This window comes from Callithrix jacchus, chromosome 2 (genome assembly GCF_049354715.1).
Source record: "Callithrix jacchus isolate 240 chromosome 2, calJac240_pri, whole genome shotgun sequence".
In the NCBI taxonomy this organism is placed as follows: Eukaryota; Metazoa; Chordata; class Mammalia; order Primates; family Cebidae; genus Callithrix; species Callithrix jacchus.
The window spans coordinates 116,853,952-116,872,943 of NC_133503.1; the positions used below are offsets into that span (position 1 = coordinate 116,853,952).

General features: G+C 35.8%; 1 protein-coding gene across 36 annotated transcripts in view; it reads left to right on the plus strand.

Moving 5' to 3' along the window:
• ARB2A (ARB2 cotranscriptional regulator A) overlaps positions 1-18,992 on the plus strand; it is a 513,783-nt gene that overhangs the window by 325,212 nt on the left and 169,579 nt on the right. For 33 of the 36 annotated variants that reach the window (XM_078365170.1, XM_054252603.2, XM_035291203.3 and 30 more), the window contains 2 exons: positions 10,190-10,306; positions 17,895-17,979. In XM_078365170.1, the coding sequence (XP_078221296.1) occupies positions 10,190-10,306; positions 17,895-17,979 (202 nt within the window). Of the gene's footprint in view, positions 1-10,189; positions 10,307-11,140; positions 11,200-12,753; positions 13,679-17,894; positions 17,980-18,992 lie in introns of those variants that run through there. The other 3 variants (XM_054252597.2, XM_078365176.1, XM_078365185.1) reach the window with 1 other exon arrangement.

Consider the following 18,992-nt stretch of genomic DNA (forward strand, 5'->3'; position numbering starts at 1 on the left):
TTCTGGAAATCAAGGACACACTTAGAGAAATTCAAAAGGCACTGGAAAGTCTCAGCAATGGAATCAAACAAGCAGAAGAAATATCTTCAGAGCTTGAAGACAAGGCTTTCAAATTAATCCAGTGTGTCAGAGACACAGATGTGAATGTAGGGTAAACAAATGCTATAGTTTCTGTTATGGCCTGTGGTGGACACTGGCACTACTCAGATGCACTACTCAGTTGCACCTTCAATAAAGAACCTACTGCCTCAGCCCTTGGGTGTGTTCTCAGCAGACATCCTTCAGCTGTCAGTCCCATCAGAGATTGCCTCAGCCACTTAGGTGCCCATACTTAAAGATGGGTTCTGAGCTCTCCTGGGGTTATGCAAGGCTGTAATTGGGCCTGCATGTCACTTTGATTTCTCCCTCTGTCTATATTGCCTCATTCTCCTCCCTTCGTCCATTGTTGATTATAAGGACATTCCTTAATAAATATCCTGCATGTTAAACACTGTCTTAGAGTCTTTCCTGGGGAACCCAACCTGTGATATAAGCTGTTTCTAAATATATGAAACCAGACATTACTCTAGCTTCCTAACCATCACCTTCCCTGATCTATTCCATTTTTGTAAAAAGCACTTCCATCAGTCATTGTGCGGGGAATGAGAATGTGGTGTTAACAAATATGGCTCTGCCCTAATGGAGCCTACATTTCAGTGGGCAATACAGTGAACAAGTCCTTATTGGTTTTATAAGTATTTCAGAGGAAAAAAAATGTAGAATATTATGTATAAATAGCCATGGCACAAAGATAGGATCTGAAGTTAAAAGATGGAGGCTGCGTGCAGTGACTCACACTTGTAATCCCAGAGCTTTAGGAGGCCAAGATGGGAGGATTGCTTGAGGCCAGGAGTTCAAGAACAGCCTAGGCAACATAGTGAGACCTTGTTTCTACAAAAAACAATTATAGCCAGAAATGATGGTGTGTGCCTGTAGTTCTAACCACTCTGGAGTTCGAGGCTGGAGGATTGCTTGAGCCCAGGAGTTCAAAGTTACAGTCAACTATGATCTTACCACTGTACTCCAGCTTGGGTGACAGAGCAAGACCATGTCTCTTAAAAAATATATAAATAAATAATCTACCTGTGCCACCACTAATTATGTGAATATGGTATGGGTGGGTCACTTACTTTCCCTAGGCATCAGTTTCCTCATCCATAAAACAGGTGCATAATCCCTCAGCTTCCAGCCAGTGTACTTAAAAAGGAATTGTTCTATCTAATGAGATAATCTATATATAAATATTCGGAATATTAAGGGTCTCTACAAAATGTATCTTAACCTGCCTTTCTTCCTAAAATGTGAGTTCTACCCAGAGGTCAGAAATCATGCCTTCCTCAGCTTTATAGCTATGATCTATGACCTAGAATTTGTTGACAGAATACTGCCTTCCCTGTTTATGCCAGTTTAGAGTCTTGATACTGAAAACAGTACAGGTAATTGGAACCTGAATTTTTTCATAAAAATATTTTTAGTTTATGGGGTATTTTGTTAACTTTAGTAAAAGTTGAAATTCACCAAACATCTATGTGGAAATTTAAAGTAAAGGTTTTTAAGAGAAAATTTGTTAAATCACATATTAGTACTCTGGATATTGACTATATATGTCTTTGTGGTAGGAAATCTTATTCTTTATATTTTTTCCAGAGCAAAAGAAAATGGAATGCTTTAAAACTAAAATGTATTAACTCTCTCCCAGCTGAGCGTGTATGCCTGTTCCTCCTGAACCTAATGAATTTTTTTGCCACAAGTTGTCACTTAAGTTTTGACACTCAAGTACTTGTATATCCATGATATACCTGATTATATTTCTAAGTATTCCTCTATACTAATATAGGATATGAATAAAGGCTCATAAGTGATTTTTTAACTATGTATTGTGAATATGCTTGCTACTTATTTGTGGGAAACATTTCTTGATATATAGCAGATTCATAAAGTTTTGGTAAATTTTCTCACTTTTCCATCAAAGATTATGTCACCGTTTAAATGTCTCCTTCCCTGAGCCTGCCTTAGTTTTTTGGTTTGACAATGATTAGTCCTAACTTGTACTTTTATATTGTATCCACTTCACATATATTCATTGTACTTTTCAAACCTGTGTTTTATAATATCTTGCCTACTCTGGTCAGTCTTATTATATAATAAAACATTTTAATCAAACAAGTCAAGATGATGATCACTTAAACTATTTTCTTATTATGTGAGTGACCCCTTTTACTTTTTCCTTACAATTAACTTGTCTCTTATATAACTTGTCTTTTATATAACTTGTCTCTTATATAAAACTAGCTGTTTTCTTGATTGGTAGAGTAAATTTTTCACACAGCCACCTTCCCCTCCTACCCCCAACCACATCATGTATTTTGTAGCGCACTTGTCTTCTTTCTCAGCCCCCAGATTGTCAGTCACTTAATGTTTGCTTTTTTTTCCTTTTCTTTTCCTTTTAGACTCATCTTACACATACTTTTTTGTTGTTGAGCGAGCTTGCACGTGGCAGCATGGTCTAGCAGGAAAGGAAAAGGAAGTTATTACTGCTCTCTTCTGGCCGCCTGCAATAATAAATCATACCTTGCCTTTCCCTAACTGGTGGCCGAAGACTTATCTTCATAAATGCATGTGACCCAAGAAGTTTCAATTTACACACCCTATCCCTTGGTGTTCTTGCCTGTGGAGAGCCTTTTCCTTCCTGAAATTAGACAAAGGTTGCAAGAATTGAAGCTAGGGCATCAAAGCACAGGAAGAGAGAATGTTGTCTTATCCTGTTGCTGCAGTGGAGATCCAGCTGGCCATGTTTATCTAACCAGGGTGTGAGACTGCTTGTCCATCTGTGAGGGGCTCAGCACAGGACCAAGGCTTGCTCTTAGATTTTGAACTTAGAAACCTTCTGAAATACCTCTTGTATGTTTTCCTACGTGGTTTTAGACAGCTGTATAGGTTTGGGGTATATGCTTAAATTGCTAAGCATTGAGTAGAAGGAAACTTTATAAGCTTTACCTGTTTACCACAGTAGCATTCAACATTGTGTTATGCATGTGATGATCAAATTATTTCCCATCCAAACCAGAGCACTATAACAGGGAAAAGAGACACTATTATTAATTAGGCCAGTTTAATAGTCATAAGCTAAGACTGTCCTGGGCAAACTGGAATCTCTAGTCATCTTATTTATACTTAATTATTTTCTTTAAAATATTTAAGCAAGCCCAAATCACTTTGCAAAATCAGGGAAGTAGGGGTGGAGATGGAAGTAGAAGTTGTATGATACTTCAAAACTGCTACCCTATCAGTATGACTTTTGATGTCTCTGAAGAGTACTTAGATACCACATCTAATAGGAAGGTTATATTTTAGAAATTAAAGATGAATGTCAAGGTAATAATAATAGCTGACATTATTGGCTTCTTACATGCCTTATCTCCTTTATGCTCCAGCAGCCCTATGAAGAGATTACTGGTATTATTCTCATTTGGGTGTTCTTAAAATGATTAACAAAAACTAAAAATCTAAGTACATCGAATTCTAAAGCCTATGCATGCTTTTAACTGTAACACTATACTGCCTTCCTCTGGACATATTCTACATCTCTGATTTTTTTTTTTTTTAATGCAGTCTGTTATACTATCTCTATGAGAAAACAAGGCGGTAAAGGGACTCTTTCCCCCAGCGTGGCACTGCTGAGCCATGGCTTCATGCTTTGTTGCCAACTCAAGCCATTCTGAAAGGGTTCACTGGCAGGTGGAAAGCAGAACTACCACAGTATTGCTTCACCAATTCTGTTCTCATTTTCAAGTGCATAGTGATATGACTAGTCTAGTCTGCTGATAAGAGGATTTTGAATACACACAATAATCAGATCTTAGTACTTCTTAGCCATGCAGTTATGGAATTCTTGTACCACATCAAGGGAAAAAACAGCCCTTTGAACCCTTTTTCTTTACGGACCTATGCCTTTTTAAAAGTAGTATTTGTCATTAAGTGCATTTATAAACTAAACTTCTGTTGGCTTCATCTATATCAGTGAGGATAATGCACTTTTTAAAGATTTGGAGTACTTTACATTGCATATTTTTGTGATATGACCTATTATAATTGCGTACTATGTGCCAGGTCCTCTGCTAATTGCTTTACATATTTTTCATTTAATACTCAAAATAATCCTATGACTTAAGTGGATTTATCATCTCCCATGACTTTCACATGATAAAAGTGAAGTATAGAAAAATAATTTACTCAAACTGTCATTACTAGAAGTGGCAGAGCATGGACTTGAACCCAGGGAATCTGACTCCACCATTCTTGAATTTAACTATTACACTTAACTTCTGAAGCTTCTACTTTCAACATAGAAATAGTGAATGCAGATTAGAGGTGTGAACTGCAAGTAAGAGAGTTGAATGTCATACTCGTCTGAATTTCCTGCTGGGCAATTTAGTCTTCACATTTTATCTACTGAAGTGTGTGTATTTCATTATTATCACTAGAGGTGCTAGTGCCTTGGGTGACAGAATCAAGGTTTAGTATTACACCAAAAATGGTATTTGTTCTATTAGTAGCATTCTGTTAAGATAGACTTGTCCAAAAGAATCTTCAGGAAGAATAGTACAAAGTAGTCTCTGACCTTAACAGAAAAGACTGCCAAACCCAGAGTTGGCTGATAAGTCATCATGGTACAGGGCACACTTGTAACCAGATGGGCTTGGATAGCACAGGGCAGAGTACCATGAAATGAGGAATATGCAAGCAGAAATATAAAGTGATAGGAGAGGTTTGTGATAAAATGTTATACTTTATTAACCCACATAAAGACTGCACTCAAGTAGAAGCACTGAATGCAATTATGATGTGCATAGTGAAAAGGTACCAGCATTTTATACTTTTCAAGCCTTTGAAACAACTTAATCTGAAATTTTAACTCAAGGAGCTCTAGAGGGAGCTAATCTATTTATATACGTGTATTTTGTTTAAGGCATCTCAGACCTCAACTGTGCTATTAACCGGAGTGATGATTCATTCATACTCATACGGTAGTAATGATCCTTGGATTTATAAATGTACAGTAGTGTCAGATCCTGATCTGAAGCAAATATGTGTTACTTGATTTTCTTTTCAGAATATCCTTTCCTGTACAAGTAATTCACATGCTGTAACCCTCAACAGTACATATGTATAACACATGTCATAGTTTAAAGTGAAAGTAATAGCTTTTGTTGATGGAAGATTGTAAAGGTTTTTTTTTCAAAATCATGTTTAAAACATATGATATATCCAAACATAGCTATGGTTCTGCATGCACATATACAGGCTCCTACCAGAACCCACACTGGCCATTTTAGGAATTTCCTTGGACTTTAAAATATAGAGAAGTAATTATTCTGAGTGCCATGGCTGCCAGGCTACAAATACAGGAAGATGAAATTACGCATCTACTTCTTTTAGGTTAGGGTGAAGCCAACCCAATTTAGAGTTTCCTTCTCCTTTAGGTTTGGAGATTGAATTGGGCTGGATTTACAATTCCCATAACCCAAGGCCCCTGAAATTGAGATATGCCAAAGACTTCATGGCAGATCATCCCTATAACATCAACATCTCCCTGCCTTCAAAGTAAATTAAGGCATCTCTTTACCTTAATTCAATTTAAATTAAATTAAATCATAATTCAGTTTGGCAGAAGTGAAGGAATGTGTTTTCCTTTGTGGAAAGTCATTTATGATAGAGTTCTGGAAGAAATGAAACCCAGAGAAATGCTAAAATAGTTTTTAAGCACGTAAAGGAAATTGCGGAATGCTTAGGATGACATGAAGCATTTGGAATTTGGCCAGGTATCTGTGAAGAGAGTAGGCAGGTACATCATTTGAGGACCTTAGAGAAATCATGGTGAGGTAAATTAGGTGGACAGGAAAGGTCTGCAGGATTTCTGGAGAGAAATGGGGTAATAGCCCTGTGGAAGGCCTGCACTGTGCATGGAAGAGAGCAGAGGTAGCCTTGCTGCCTCTGGCCCTCCAGAACCTCCCTTTGGTCCTGTGGTCTTCATCTCACCAAATACTCTTAGACAAACTCACTGTCTTGTCACTGTTAGTTAATTTTTAAACTCTTACTCTGGAAGAAAAAATGATAAACAGGATTTTCCTCCCTCCATTTCAACCCCATCAGCAATGTTAATATGAGCCTGCATATAGATGGCATATGTTTTTAATCTATTCAAAGTACTGTACTTGATTTTTAGTGGCTTAAACTTTTGTCAGACTAGGAGCATGCCATATAGTGAAGGAAAGAGCAGATTAATTATGTTTAAGCTAAAGTGAAAAGGCTATGAGTGAATAAATGGATAGAATTAAGGAAACAAAAATATCAGGTAACAGGGCTACATTGTTTTATTGATGCTGAAATTATCTATATGATTCATAGGAATATCTGATTTTCCCTCTTACCCTAGGCATTATTTATTTGAGAATTGTAATAATTTTAAAGTGCTATTGTCAGTTTCTGCTCCTGGCTGATTTCTCTCTTGGCATGATTTTCAGAATTTCAACATTCCTTACTGATCTCGATCTTTTTACCATTAAGAAAAATGTCCAAGCGAATAAAATGCTGTATATATGAAAAGGGAATTAATCAAATGAGTTTATTTATGTAAGAGTGTTATGTATTATTGAGAGGTAGACCTTATGTAATACAGATGAAAGAACATGACATATATCCAAGGTCCAGTCACAGTTTTATCACTTTGTGTCTGGGTGGCCTTTAACTAGTTACTTCAACTGTCTCAGTTTACATATCTTCAAATAGGGAAAGTAATACAAGTTTTGCATACATTTCCATATTATTTGAGAGTAAAATGAGAATTAATTTGTATTTTATTTTGAAATTTGGAAACTGATATTCAGATTAAAATAAATATTATACACAGACAAAGAAAATCAATATTTTAATTGTAACTTTACCATATATAGCCTATTAAGCCATGGAACTTTAGGATGTTGATGTCTGAGGTGTCAAAATTTGCCATCACTTTTATCCAACTCTTGATACCATACTGAAGATCTTATAACAAAAATGGTATGGAAGTTGACCTTAAGTGTAATTATTCAAGGGGATCTCTTGCTAGATACTTCATAATTCATTCAAGAATATATGGAGACATTTAGATAACATGGCTTTATTATATTTACAGACTAAGATTCCTTTGAGAATCTCATGAAAGTTAAAGATCTTCTCCTCAGAAAAATATTCATATGCCCATTTAGAAAGTATTTTACAAGAAATTTCAAGTAATTCATATCAACAGACCATAATTTAGGCCATGTTCACCTTAGATTGTTATGTAGAAGGACTTTGATGATACGGCTTTCTCCCTTTCAGAGAGTTTTCCAGACTATTACGGTCTTCTGTTACAGACCATATTATAGAAGGTTTTTTCCTGCCCAGCTGTGCTTCTACTCATTTCTTGCTTTGGCTATATTTCACCTAAGGTCTCTCTCTTAAGCAAACCCAATTCCATCTCCCCCCACCATTGCCTCTCTTCGGTACTTTTCATCAGTGCTCATTCATAGTGGAAGAAGTAAGGGACGACTGTGACCCAGACGAACAAATGCAAGAAGCAGAGGGTCTGGACAGAAATGGCAGTTACAGGTAGTTCCAGGACTACTAAATTAGGCTGCAGCAAGGCTGGAACAGAGGTAAATAGTCTGAAGAGTTAGCCTGTTAAGATATTCACTTATTCACAATTCTACTAACCCTAAACAGTCAAATATTGGAAATTCTTTGTTACTGGCTTCATTTGTAAACAGTTCTTCATTAAGATCTTCTGGAATTTGGCCATTCCCCACCTGTAATAATAAAATATGAAAGTGATTTTTAAATTATAAGTATGATAACAGCGTAAGAGAGTATCATATTGGATTCTAATGCGACAGTATGATGTGATGATAAATCACGTGTTATCATTTCCATTGTATGAAACATCAGCCAGAAGGCAGACTACAGACCTTTTCCTCTAGTGATCCCTCTAACAACTCTGTGTTTTTCCAACTTGTAGAATTTTAATCCCCAGGTTTTCTACTTTAACACTAACTCCTCACCAATTCATTACTTCATTTTATCTCATTTTACAAATGGCTCTCAAGATTTAGTGTCTTCAGATGCTGTCTTAAATAAATCTGCATATGTTAACAACAACCACAGCAAAATCCAGGTCAAATATTTTAAAACACAAACATATCCTTAGAATACCAGGAAAGTATGTTCTTATTTTGTACTTCAGCAACAATTGGTCTAGATCTAAAGTGTTACTATTTAGAAAATGAGAATAAGGACACATAATTTCTTCATAAGCCAGATGGATTCACTGTTGTGGAATTTTGAGTTTTATTGTTGGTTTAAACTTTAATGTCCTTGTGCTAATGTGATCCAATGAGAATCTATTTGTAAAATAAAATCTAGAAGAAGGTAGCATACTACTTAATAATTCACGTGAAATATTAAACTAGAGGATTATTTTATGCTTTTAAAAATGTTATTGGTATTGCAAGATAAAGTTTTGCAGTAATATTATGATGTTGGTAACCAATATTGATTTTAAGATTTTTACATTATATAAGCAGAAAACACAGGACACAAACAGTTGAAGTGCAGAAATGTTGCTGAGGCAGCATTAACAGTGAGTTGGATTCCCATTAGGTAATATTCATTGAGACAGTATGTGAATATGCTGGGTTTCAAAAAATTTGAAAGAGAACCATTTTAAATTCAGAATGCCAACAGGCATCCTTTGGTATCATAAGCATGGTGTGCAGTGTTCTTTCTCTGTATGAGCTTTCAACACCATTCAGAATTCTTTTTTTTTTTTTTTTTTTTTTTTTTGAGACTGAGTTTCGCTCTTGTTTCTCAGGCTGGAGTGCAATGGCGCGATCTCGGCTCACCGCAACCTCCACCTCCTGGGATCAGGCAATTCTCCTGCCTCAGCCTCCTGAGTAGCTGGGATTACAGGCACGCGCCACCATGCCCAGCTAATTTTTTGTATTTTTAGTAGAGACGGGGTTTCACCATGTTGACCAGGATGGTCTTGATCTCTTGACCTCGTGATCCACCCGCCTCGTCCTCCCAAAGTGCTGGGATTACAGGCTTGAGCCACCGCGCCCGGCCCAGAATTCTTTTTTTTTTTTTAAGTGCACTATTATATTTTTGATAGACAATTCATAGAAATTAAAAGCAAGTTATAGATAAATTGTTCTTTTTTCCAATAAAAGAATTTAGAGGGAGAAAAGACATTTGAAGCAAAAAAAACATTATTATGAAATGCAAGGTTATTATTTCTGATATTTTAACTGTAATTTTTAAAGCTTTCTTATGTTTATTATGCCAAATTAAGGTCACTAGTGTAGTAGATTTAAATCCTTTTTCATTTCTTTTGATGTAGAAATTTTAGCTTTTAATTTCTTTATCTGGCAGACCACTGATGAATTAATTATCTTCAAGCCAAGCAACTCTTTTTTTGTTATTTTAGAAGCTATTTTGTTTTGTAGAAAGAGCATTCTATAGGAAGATGTTATTATACAATGTAATACTTTGTCAACATAAAGAAATATCTTTGGAAGCAAAATTATATCGATAGACATTGAACAAAAAATATCTTTGTGGGCATTTAAAACACCAAGGAATTACAAGGCCATGGTGAAGAATAGGCTAGTTACATTGGAAAAGTGAAAGCAAGATATATCTTTCTTTACTGATATGCTGTCTCCTGAAAATTAGTAGAAGTTAGTCCTAAGTAGCTAACAGTGAACCTCGAGTACTAACTTCCCTGAAGCACTGAAATAGGAAGTAGTAGAAGAAACTTATAAAAGAAACCCTCGGGGATTCCCCTGTGATCCCTTTAATCCTTGAATTGTCAAACCACATGGAAAATAATAGAGCTGTGTAGTTCTAGGACTTAAGTGGTATTATCATTTTAAAGGAAAATATTAGGTCTCTTCACAGTTCTGGACAAGAATAGGGTGTGTATTCCGTGCAAAAAAGAGTAACTTTGAACCAGAGATGCATATTGCTTTTTCATGTTTAATATAATATTATTGTTATCGCTGAGTAAGCAGGCTGCACCCAGTAGGAAAAACAATTATAGCCAATATTTTATTTTCCTGTTTTGAAACAGATGATTCAACGAGAAGCAGATGTAAAAAATAAGGTAACTGCTGTGGCATTGACAGACTCTGTTCACAATGTGTGGCATCAAGAAGCTGGCAAAACAATTCGAGAATGGATGAGAGAGGTGAGACTTGTTTTTGTTTTTTGTTTATTTGATTGTTTGTTTTGTCTTTTTTTTCTAGTGCTGAGATGACTGGATGTGAGTCTTTTTATTTTGAGCCCCCACCAACCTGTAACACCTCCCATCCTCAAATTCCCTTTCTAGAGGCAGAACATTGAGAGGAAGTAGAAAAGGCTAGACATGCTTAAAATAATAATAGAAAACCCATGTGAAGAACTAATATTTTTGAAAGCCCCCTTCCCTTCTTTTTGGCTTTCTATAGAACACTATATATGTATGGCGTTCGATCTACGGTAGGAACTTTGGCTGAAAAAGGTCATGGAGTTAGGAGGTGCTTATTCCCTGATGCTTAATTTTTCCACTAGCTATTTAGCATTGATGCTGCTTAGTTACAAGAAAGAAGCATAAGGTACACTTGGTCTCCTTTTCTTCTTGAAAGGCAGTCAGTATGTGCCACTCTTAAATGGATTGGCTGACTACATCCAGTAGAAGGAAAAGAAGAAAAAAGCTGAAATACTGTTATGCCAGACCCTTGAGTTAAGAGAAACCCAGGGGCTAGCCATGGTTCAGCCTCAGGCTAAGAAAGCTTCTTTTCACACTTCTAAAAACTAACAAGGACTCATTGAATATGCTCTCATTATTATTTTTTTAACTTTCAGCCTGTTATTTTTAAATTTCTGTTACAGATAGCCAGCTGAAATTTTCTTTTATTTTTATTTATCTTTCTGATATTATAAGCAGTTGGCATTAGCCACCCTGTGCCATGGTAATTGTTTAGTCAAATCATTTACTTATATACTGTGAATGAGCTGATTGACCTTTCTGGTTTTCTTCCAGTTTTTCCTAATAGAATGCCCAGGTGGCTCTTCAGCTGACACCATAGGACTATGTGATGGGTAAATACTACCAGCCCTCATGGTACACTGCAAGAACCACAGAGTTAATGTTTGAAGAGATAGAAAAATTTGGCTATATATTTTCATAGTAGCATTATATTATCACCAGTCCGTTATCACTGTTGTTTTTCTGCATTAGAAAAAGTACTTTCATCATGCAAAAGTCTAAAATATTTTTATTCCAGTCCTCCTAATACTATCAACATATAAAGATGGGTTTTTAAATTATTTTCTAACATGCAGGTGTTTGATGACCACGTAGAAAGCATTATATAAGTAGTAAGGTTAATAAATGAACTGTTAGTAACTTTTTTCCCCCACACATAAATAGTATGGAATTTGATACTTGGCTCAAACTAAAAACATCCTTGCTCATGATTTTTTTCATTCCAGATGATAAATATAACAATATTTATTTAGGTTTACTTTTTAAGTATTTCTAACCAAGGTTGGATTAGGTAGTCCTTTCAAAAATCAGAATGTATTAATCTGTGCAGTTTCCATCGAATGGACTGGACAGTAGTTGAATTCATCATAATTTAATTAAGGCTGCCATTAATTTATTTGCAAGCAAAGCTTTTGCAAAATATATAAAATTTTATAAATTCCCCAATTCTTGGATAGTTCTTTCAGTTCCCTCAATTAAGCCTTAGGGAAGCAGTTTGAAGAGTTTTGTATTTTGACCTACCAAAATTGAAATCCCAGCTCAATTACTTACGTAACTTTGTAGTTTTAAGCAAGTTATTTTATCTCTTTGAGATTCAGTTTTCTCATCTCTAAACTATAATACCTACCTTGCAAACACTGTTGGAAAATAACATATGTAAAGATATAGCACAGTTCTTGGCACTTTAAAAAAGTTTGGTAAGTTATAGCTGTCGTTGTTACAGTCTTAATCCCAAATAATATAAAATACATAAACTGTATTCATCTTTTGTTTTATGAATGGTTTGCATATTCAGAATATCTTACAAAAGGAAAACAGGGTGACATACTGGAAGTAATTCAGAACAAGCATATGGGAAAACTAAATTTTGATAATGACTCTGGCCAGGTAAATCAATAATTAAGAATCTAGCATGTACCAGCTAGTTTGCTAAGATATATAATCTTGGATAAACCACTCCATCTTTTTGGGTCTGTTTCATAATTGAATTAGAGACAATAATTCCTATTCCATCTACTTCATGAAATCTGTGAGAATCAAAGGTGATAATCAAGTATGAAAACTCTTTGAAAAGCAAATGATACTATATAAAGAAATGAGATGTGTTATTATGGAAAACACTATAGTATCTCAGAGACTTAAATTATGGATCATTCCTGATGGAGCTTTGAAATTGCCCTTGCTCAGTGATCCTCTCCAAAATGAGAACAAAACGAGAGGCTGTAAAAGTGTATGACAGGTATCCTTGTAGGAACCCACCTAAATGTGTGGCCTCTTGTAGAGAAGATTACAGTGTGGTTTGGCAAGATAAGAGTCCAGTTTCCAAACAGTTAGGATGAAACTTCCTCTCCTTTTCTTTCTCCTTTATTTCCTATCCCCTCTGCAAGACTCCTTGAAATAATGAAAAGAAAACAAACCTGGATTACAGGAAAGGGCTGTTGTCTTAAGCATGGGTGTTGGAAAGCTTTTTGTCCTGTAAGTATGTTTAAACTAATGTGGTACATGTAAGTGACCAACAAACGTGAAAAAATGCTCAACATCACTAATCATCAGAGAAATGCAAATTAAAACCACAATGAGATACCATCTCACACCAGTCATAATGGCTACTATTTTAAAAAGTGAAAAACAACAGATGTTGGCAAGGATACAGAGACAAGGGGATGCATATACACTGTTGGTGGGAATGTAAATTAGTACAGCCTCTGTGGAAAACAGTATGGAGATTTCTCAAAGAGCTAAAGATAGAACTACTCTTTGATCCAGCAGTGTCATTATTGGGTATCTACCCAAAGCAAAAGAAGTCATTTTACCAAGAAGACATCTATACTGGTATGTTTATTGCAGCACTATTCATGATAGCAAAGTCTTGGAATCAACTAAGCATCCATCAAAGGATGACTGGATAAAGAAAATGTGGTACATATCTATATATATTTATATAGATACATGCAGATATTTGCTATGGAATACTGCTTGGCCATAAAAAATGAATGGATGGATCTGGAGGCCACTATCTTAAGTGAAGTCACTCCGAAACGGAAAGTCAAATACCACATGTTCTCACTTATAAGTGGGAGCTAAATAATGGATACATATGGACATACAAAGTGGAATAATAGACACCGGAGACTCCAAAAGGTGGCAGGTGGAAGATGAAGGATGAGAACTCACCTACTGGGTGTGATGTATACTATTTGGGGTGACTGTTATACTAAAAGCCCAGACTTTACCACTATGCAGTATATCCATGTAACAAAAATACACTTGAACCTCTAAATCTATAAAAATAAAAAAAAGTAATGTGATAAAGTTATTGATGTTATCTATTCATTTTATAAAAAGCTAATTTTTTAAACCTACCAATTTAGCATACAGAACAAAGGTTAAGGAACATAGTATTGTATTACTTGTATAATTTCTAAATTTTAATAACAATTTCCTTTAAAGAAAGAAGGTCAGGTCGGGTGCAGTGGCTCACGCCTGTAATCCCAGCACTTTGGGAGGCTCAGGTGGGTGGATCACCTGAGATCAAGAGTTCGAAACAAGGCTGACCAACATGGTGAAACCTCGTCTCTACTAAAAAGATACAAGTTAGCCAAGCAGTGGTGGTGGGTACCTATAATCCCAACTACTCCAGAGGCTGAGGCAGGAGAATCGCTTGAACCCATGAGGCAGAGATTGCAGTGAGCTGAGATCGTAACACGGCATTCCAGCCTGGGCAACAGAGCAAAAGCTCCATCAGAATTCTGAAATTTTCCAGCCACACCAGTTGTATGGTTCTACATAATACTTGTGAACCCTTTCCATCACCATTCAGCTCTGAGTGTGGGGCCCTAGAAACATGACCTAGTGAACCATAGCTATATTGGTCCGAGGTCACAAAACCTTTCACATTAAAAATCACCCTTTAAAGCAATGGTGATTTACAACTCAGACAAACACAATAAAAATGAATAATAATATGGCCTCAACCAAGGCCGTAAGCATCTCCAAATAAATACCTCCAAACACCTTGTACAAGAATAGCTACTACCTACTTTTCTCTTTAAATATAATATACTAAATTATAATCTTTTTATTTAATAAAACTAATTCATTTCATACCTACTCTGAAATATATTGCTGACTCTTGGTTCAAATGTCAAAGGGAGTCACTCAGCACTGTGGCCTGTAGGCATTTCTAATCCATATCAATAGTTCCCCAAATTTGGGATTTTACAAAAAGGAACATTTACAACCACAAAAATCTATAGGATCATCATTTAGGGTAAAAAAATGTTTAAACTGAAAACACTTAGCTTTAAGAAACACTTGGTACATTACCTATTTTTCTCTTTTTTCTTCAGACCCAGAGAAACATTAATGAGGTCTGTCCTCATCTGGCTGCCCTGGCCAAGCACTTCTTTCTCTATGCTTGTTTGTTGGGACTAGGGGAGGCTGCATCTGAGACTCAAGCATGGTACTATTGGTACCTCTAGTTCAACATGCCTTATTGCCTACTTAGGGGACCTGAGAATAAATATCAGGGGCTGCTAACCCACTGCAGCATATTTTGAATTTAGGTAGGGCTGCCTGCATCACCACCCAGAACACTTTGGTGTAGCGTTCATCTCAACTAAAAATTGGGATGGGGACAAACTGGGGCATTGATAAAAGGGATATGTAAGTATCAGGAAAGCAGCAAAAGAGACTTGGCTTCTAAACTGTAGAAGCACATCTCAGAATAGGGAGTTAGATTTAATAAAATAGAATTTCGGACAGATTGAATTTAGACATAATAGCTGCATCTCTTTGCATATGTTTATTTAATTTCATGATATTCTGTCATGTAGTAAACATTTAACTTGTTTTGCCCTTTTTTCTATATAATTTTCCCAGTGGGGTAAAAATGCCACATGCCCCTGCATGCATAAGGGCGTGCGCACACACACAGACACACACACACACTCTCTCTGAAACGACCATATCAAAATTTGTATAGTTCTACACAGGCACTTTGTCATTCCAGAGAACTTTTGGACATACTTTAACTATAGAGTGTTTGACTTCTGTCCAGTTTTTATGAGAGATCAAAGCCTTAAACCTGTGCCTAGATAAAAACTGAAATTTCACAAACATAAAACGTTAACCTATATTTTGCTTTAAGTGTTTGAATTAAAAGTGATCTGAGCAAACTGGGCAAAAGTTCATTTTGTTTAGCTTTTTAAAGTAACAATTCAGAAAATGATTAATTGTCTGCATATTGTAATGTGCCATCATTTGTATTAATACTAGAAAATCCTGTAAGACATAGTTTTACATATGTGAAATGTAGGTGAGCAGTAGGAAGACCGACACATCACCTGGTTAATAGCTGACTTTCATCAGATTTGGAGGTACTAGTTGGATGAATAATAATTAAAATACATGCAGTACCTAATCGCTGCCTGTCTGTCGGTAGTGCTAATTGCTGTCATTGAAAAGACTGAATTGTTTAAAAAAAAGAGAGAGAAAGAGAAAGTCATTCTTCATTGAAGCTATCTCCCTGTATCATTGGGAGCCTATTTTTAGTACCTATAGAAGTCATGATTTTTGAATTTATTAGGGGCTGTGATGAATGATAAAACAAATCATCCATTTACATATCTTGACACTGCTTTGGAGAATACTTATTTCTTACAAGCAAGTGTCACATTGTATATAAAAGCTGGCTAATTGTGTGCTAATCTTCTGCATTATCTAGAACTCTCTGATGTGGTGTTCTATCAATGGTAGTATTAATTTTACTTATTTCAAATGTATGAAATATCTTCTAAAACCCTATTCCTTTTATAATTTCTACTCTTACATTGTATAATTTTGCATTCAACTGCTAATTAAGATTAGGAGAGCACATTATAGAATATGTATCCATTTTAAACCATCATGCTTTTGTAATGCCTGAAAAATACTAATATTTTATCCATTTTAAATGTAAAAAGAGAGAAAGCATTTAAGAACATTACTAGATGTTATGTTTGTTTTCATGTGTTTTTTTTTCCTACACAGTTCAATAGTTTCATTGATCTACTGTTTCTTACAAAAATCTGCCATGCTTTGTGAACTTCACTTTCTAATCTCATACAGCAACCCTTCCTTTATGTTATTCCTGCTCTCCCTGGTCCCAGAACAGTAGGGTTGCCTTGACAAATCTATTCAAAAGCCATTCCTCGGCCTTTATTGGTGGGGACTGGGGCCTTTGAAATTCTCTCCTCACTGCAACACAGCTGACATCTTCTTCCAGACAGAATGAATTAAGGAAATACAATAAGACACTTGATCTACCAGTCAAGGATCTTTCCACAGTGAGGACGGATTCCATGGTGCACAACCAGGGCAGCAAGCATCTAAAAATACACAATACATGCTTGTTTACCAGAATAGCAATCACCGATTTTTCTAAAATGATTGCTGGGATGATTTCTTTTAAAATAAAATCTGTCTGGAAATTCATTGTGTGTGTGTGTGTGTACACATGTGTGTTGAGAAATTGTTTAAAAACCATATGAGGGTACTCACATATTTTTAGCTTGACTTCAAATATGGACTTAAAATGTATAGAAGGGATATTGATTGTTTTACTTATCTGAATTGTAAATTATCGTTACCTTGCATCGTTCATATTAAAAATTACCTAATTTTTAATATTGAAGGCTTTGTGTCCATAGACACACAGCTACAACTCACCAGATGGTGATTCCTTATAACTATTTTGATACAGCCTTCATTAAAGCAAGTCAAAGTAAAAATTAAAAGATAGTTTTCTTATATGGGTCAGATTTTGAGGAGTAAATGCAAAATCAGTTTATTACACAAAGAATATAGTTTAAAAAGTGGTTATTCTTATGTTAATATTTATTTTATCTAAAAGTTAAAAATGGATACTTTTTTCATTTTCTTTTAATTATTTGTTTACTTCTTGACCATCTAAACTTCTCTTGGAAATATATTGCATCATGGTTCATGGAAGGTTACATGTCATTTTTTTTTTGAGACGGGATCTCCCTCTGTGGCCTAGGCTGGAGTACAGTGGTGCGATCTCAGCTCACTGCAACCTCCTCCACCTGGGTTCAAGCCATTCTCCTGCCTCAGCCTCCCAAGTCCCTGGGACTACAGGCATGCACCACCACACCCGGCTAATTTTTGTATTTTTAGTAGAGAAGGAGTTGTTGGCCAAGCTGGTCTTGAACTCCTGACCTCAAATGATCCGCCTGCCTTAGCCTCCCAAAGTGCTGGCATTACATGTGCAAGCCACCGCTCCCAGCCCTTACATGTCATCTTAGTATCAGCACAGATGATTTGCTGACTTATAAAACAAACAAAAACTTTTTCACCATCATGTTAATTATGAATGATTACTATTTACATAAGAAAAAAATGTTAAGTGTTTGGAAAATAAATTGAATACATTGTAGTGGTTGATTTTATAGAATAAATTAATCTCTTCCTACAAATTTGGTCTTGGCTTAAATTAAATTTCAACAATATTGTCTCTGTTACATTGCAGAACTGTTGTAATTGGGTCTCTAGCTCTGAACCATTAGACACATCAGTGGAGTCCATGCTACCTGATTGCCCCCGGGTCTCAGCAGGTATGTGTTTGATGAGAGATACATGATTGTTGTTGTTTTTCAAGGTGAAAAATATGCTAATGAAATGTAGAATTCTATTTTGTGAATTAGTTTGCTTTTGTCCTTGAGTTGTTGGATGAATTACTGGTAATGTTATGCATGGGTCTAATCCACTTAAGTAGCTTCAAATGCTTACCAACAAACTCAGTAAGATGAATAGGTGAAATAATTCAAGAGTGGTATAGACAACTGCTGTTGAAGCTTAGGGAAATAAGGAATATATACATGAATACCCAAACAAGGATTGGGCAGACATACAGGATTTTCATAGGATATATGTCTCTGATTGAGTTCCAACTCAATGATATAACAGGCAGTCAAGGATGTTGTGTGTCCTAGAGACTTTAGAAAAAAAAATTTCATGCAAAGATTTTAGTTGGTTCTTGTGTTAGACTCTGGACTGTGCGAAAACATACAAGATGGCATCCTATGCAAAGGAGACAGCAATTAAAGCAGCAGCAGCAGGAATGGATCTAAAGATGTCCACAGGGAACGAAGGCAAGACTGCCTTGCCTATTGAAAGGGAGGAGGTGAAGAGGTGAGCACGTCAGGAGTATTTGGGCTATCTAGGAAGTTTAAGGATACCACTGACTTCCAGCCTAAAGGCTTTGTATTTGAGCATTAGGTAAGAAGAGAGAGTGACATTTGTAAGCTTTCTGGTTTTGACTTTCACAGTTCTCATAAAGCGAGCAGTGGCATCTCATTATAACTAATAACAGAACTATGAGCTTACTCTGGCCATGGGTATTGGAGAATGGGTAAAAGTTTGGAACACAAACTACTTTATGTTAACAATCGTAAGTGACAGCTAATCACTGAGTACTTAAAGTTGAAAATATGTTTACATATTTGAAAGAAATAATTTGGAGAATAGTTCAGATTCTAGGTCCAAAACTATTGTTATAACTAAATGTCATGATCATTAATACCTAAACTTCAACTGAGCTTCACTATCATTATAGCTGAATTTTATA